The 2,461-nt window shown below is 57.5% G+C and overlaps 1 protein-coding gene across 1 annotated transcript; it reads left to right on the forward strand.

The window, feature by feature from the left end:
* The first annotated feature begins 65 nt into the window (after positions 1-65).
* On the forward strand, positions 66-1,862 carry LOC115393414 (ETS translocation variant 4-like). The gene is made up of 2 exons (XM_030098398.1): positions 66-163; positions 262-1,862. The coding sequence occupies exons 1-2, from the start codon at positions 80-82 to the stop codon at positions 505-507; spliced, it is 330 nt and encodes a 109-aa protein (XP_029954258.1). The 5' UTR covers positions 66-79; the 3' UTR covers positions 508-1,862.
* Positions 1,863-2,461: the final 599 nt, after the last annotated feature.

Consider the following 2,461-nt stretch of genomic DNA (forward strand, 5'->3'; position numbering starts at 1 on the left):
CCTCTCCCCCCCTCCTCTTCCTCCTCCCCCCCCTCCTCTTCCTCCTCCTCCTCTTCCTCAGGTGGCCCGGCTGTGGGGGATGCAGAAGAACCGTCCAGCCATGAACTACGACAAGCTGAGCCGCTCTCTGCGTTATTACTACGAGAAGGGAATCATGCAGAAGGTCGGAGGCTCCGACACTTTCATGACTTCATTCATGAATTTCCTGCTTCTTCTAAATTTGAATGACGTGATGACGGTGACCTTTGACCCCTCCTCCAGGTCGCCGGCGAGCGCTACGTCTACAAGTTTGTGTGCGAGCCCGAGGCGCTCATCTCGCTGGCGTTCCCCGACAGCCAGCGGCCGAGCCTGAAGGCGGAGTTCGAGCGCTACGTCAACGAGGAGGACACGGTGCCGCTGTCCCACCTGGACGAGGGGGGGCCGTACCCGCCGGAGCAGGGGCCGCCCGGCCCCGCCCCCGGCCCCGCCCCGGGCCCCCAGCAGTACTCCAAAGGCTACATGTACTAAAGCCAGCCCCACCCCCACACCGCCAGCCCCGCCCACAAACCCCCATCTGCATACCCCCCCACCCCGAGACCCCTGCACCTCTGGCACCCCCCCTGTATATACGGCTCTGGTGTTTCTTTGTTCTAAGTTAACCTCGGGAAGCGTCCTCCGGTGTTTCAGCTGCTTCCTCTCAGTAACACGACTGTTTGAACCGTCGCTTAATAAAACCTCTCCTGAGACCACCCCACGCCGCCGGCGCCGTTTCTGCTGCTGCTCACGCTACTGCCAGACGCCCCCTCTGGAGGGACCGGCGGTCTTCCTGACCCCTCTGGAGGGACCGGCGGTCTTCCTGACCCCTCTGGAGGGACCGGAGGTCTTCCTGACCCCTCTGGAGGGACCGGCGGTCTTCCTGACCCCCTCTGGAGGGACCGGCGGTCTTCCTGACCCCTCTGGAGGGACCGGCGGTCTTCCTGACCCCTCTGGAGGGACCGGCGGTCTTCCTGACCCCTCTGGAGGGACCGGAGGTCTTCCTGACCCCTCTGGAGGGACCGGCGGTCTTCCTGACCCCTCTGGAGGGACCGGCGGTCTTCCTGACCCCCTCTGGAGGGACCGGAGGTCTTCCTGACCCCCTCCAGAGGGACCGGCGGTCTTCCTGACCCCTCTGGAGGGACCGGCGGTCTTCCTGACCCCTGTAGAGGGACCGGCGGTCTTCCTGACCCCTCTGGAGGGACCGGCGGTCTTCCTGACCCCCTCTAGAGGGACCGGCGGTCTTCCTGACCCCTCTGGAGGGACCGGCGGTCTTCCTGACCCCTCTGGAGGGACCGGCGGTCTTCCTGACCCCCTCTAGAGGGACCGGCGGTCTTCCTGACCCCCTCTAGAGGGACCGGCGGTCTTCCTGACCCCCTCTAGAGGGACCGGCGGTCTTCCTGACCCCCTCTAGAGGGACCGGCGGTCTTCCTGACCCCTCTGGAGGGACCGGCGGTCTTCCTGACCCCCTCTGGAGGGACCGGCGGTCTTCCTGTAGCCTCACTTCCTGATCTCAGTAGAAAAAACAATATTTTCAGGTTTCACTCAGCGACGGTCCCTGGAGCCGGTCTCTGTGTCCGGGGTCAGGTCGCCGGGCCCCCTGCCGTCGGCTGCCACCCTGCCCACCCTGCACCGGGCCCGGACGGGTCCCTCGGCAGGTGGTGAGTCCACGAGAGGTCAGAGCCACGGCGCCCCTGGAGCTGGACCCGGCCGGGCGCCGTGGGCAAGGCCCGGTCACCGGGCGCTCGCTTCACAGTCCCAGCCCCAGGCCTGGATCCAGGGTGGGGCCCCGGCTCCAGGCTGGGGCCTTGGCTCTGGGGTGGGACCGGGTTTCAGGGTGAGGGTGAGGCCCCGGCTCCGGGGCTGTCAGAAAGCTTATCGAAAAAAACATTTTTTTTTCCAATTTTCACCCTTCGATGGTCTTACTGCAGCCTCACCTCCAAAATAAAGTGAAAATTATCAAACAAAACCTGGTCAATTTTTTTTTCACTCTCCGATGGTCTTATGATCGCCTCACCTCCAAAATGAGGTGAAAATTTTTAAGAAAAAAATAGCCTTTTTTTTCAATTTTCACCCTTCAATGGTCTTACATTCAAAATAAAGTGAAAATTAAAAAAGAAAAAAATAATTTTTCTCTTCAATGGCCTTTCCTCCAAAAAATATGAAAATTCATCAACATTTTTTTTTCAATTTTTACTTGTCAATTCTCTGACTACATTCTTACCTCCAAAATAAAGTGAAAATTCTCAAAAAAAAATGTTGAATTTTTAAACATTGATGGTGTTACTATCACTTTAACATCCAAAATAAACAATTATCAAAAAAAAAAAATTCTCAATTTTCACCCTTCGATGGTCTTACTATAGCCTTACCTCCAAAATAAAGTGAAAATTATCAAAATTTTTATTTTCAGTGAATATCTTTTGTGATGCTACATCGACTTCCAGCA

The sequence above is a fragment of the Salarias fasciatus genome, chromosome 8, assembly GCF_902148845.1.
Source record: "Salarias fasciatus chromosome 8, fSalaFa1.1, whole genome shotgun sequence".
Lineage (NCBI taxonomy): Eukaryota > Metazoa > Chordata > Actinopteri > Blenniiformes > Blenniidae > Salarias > Salarias fasciatus.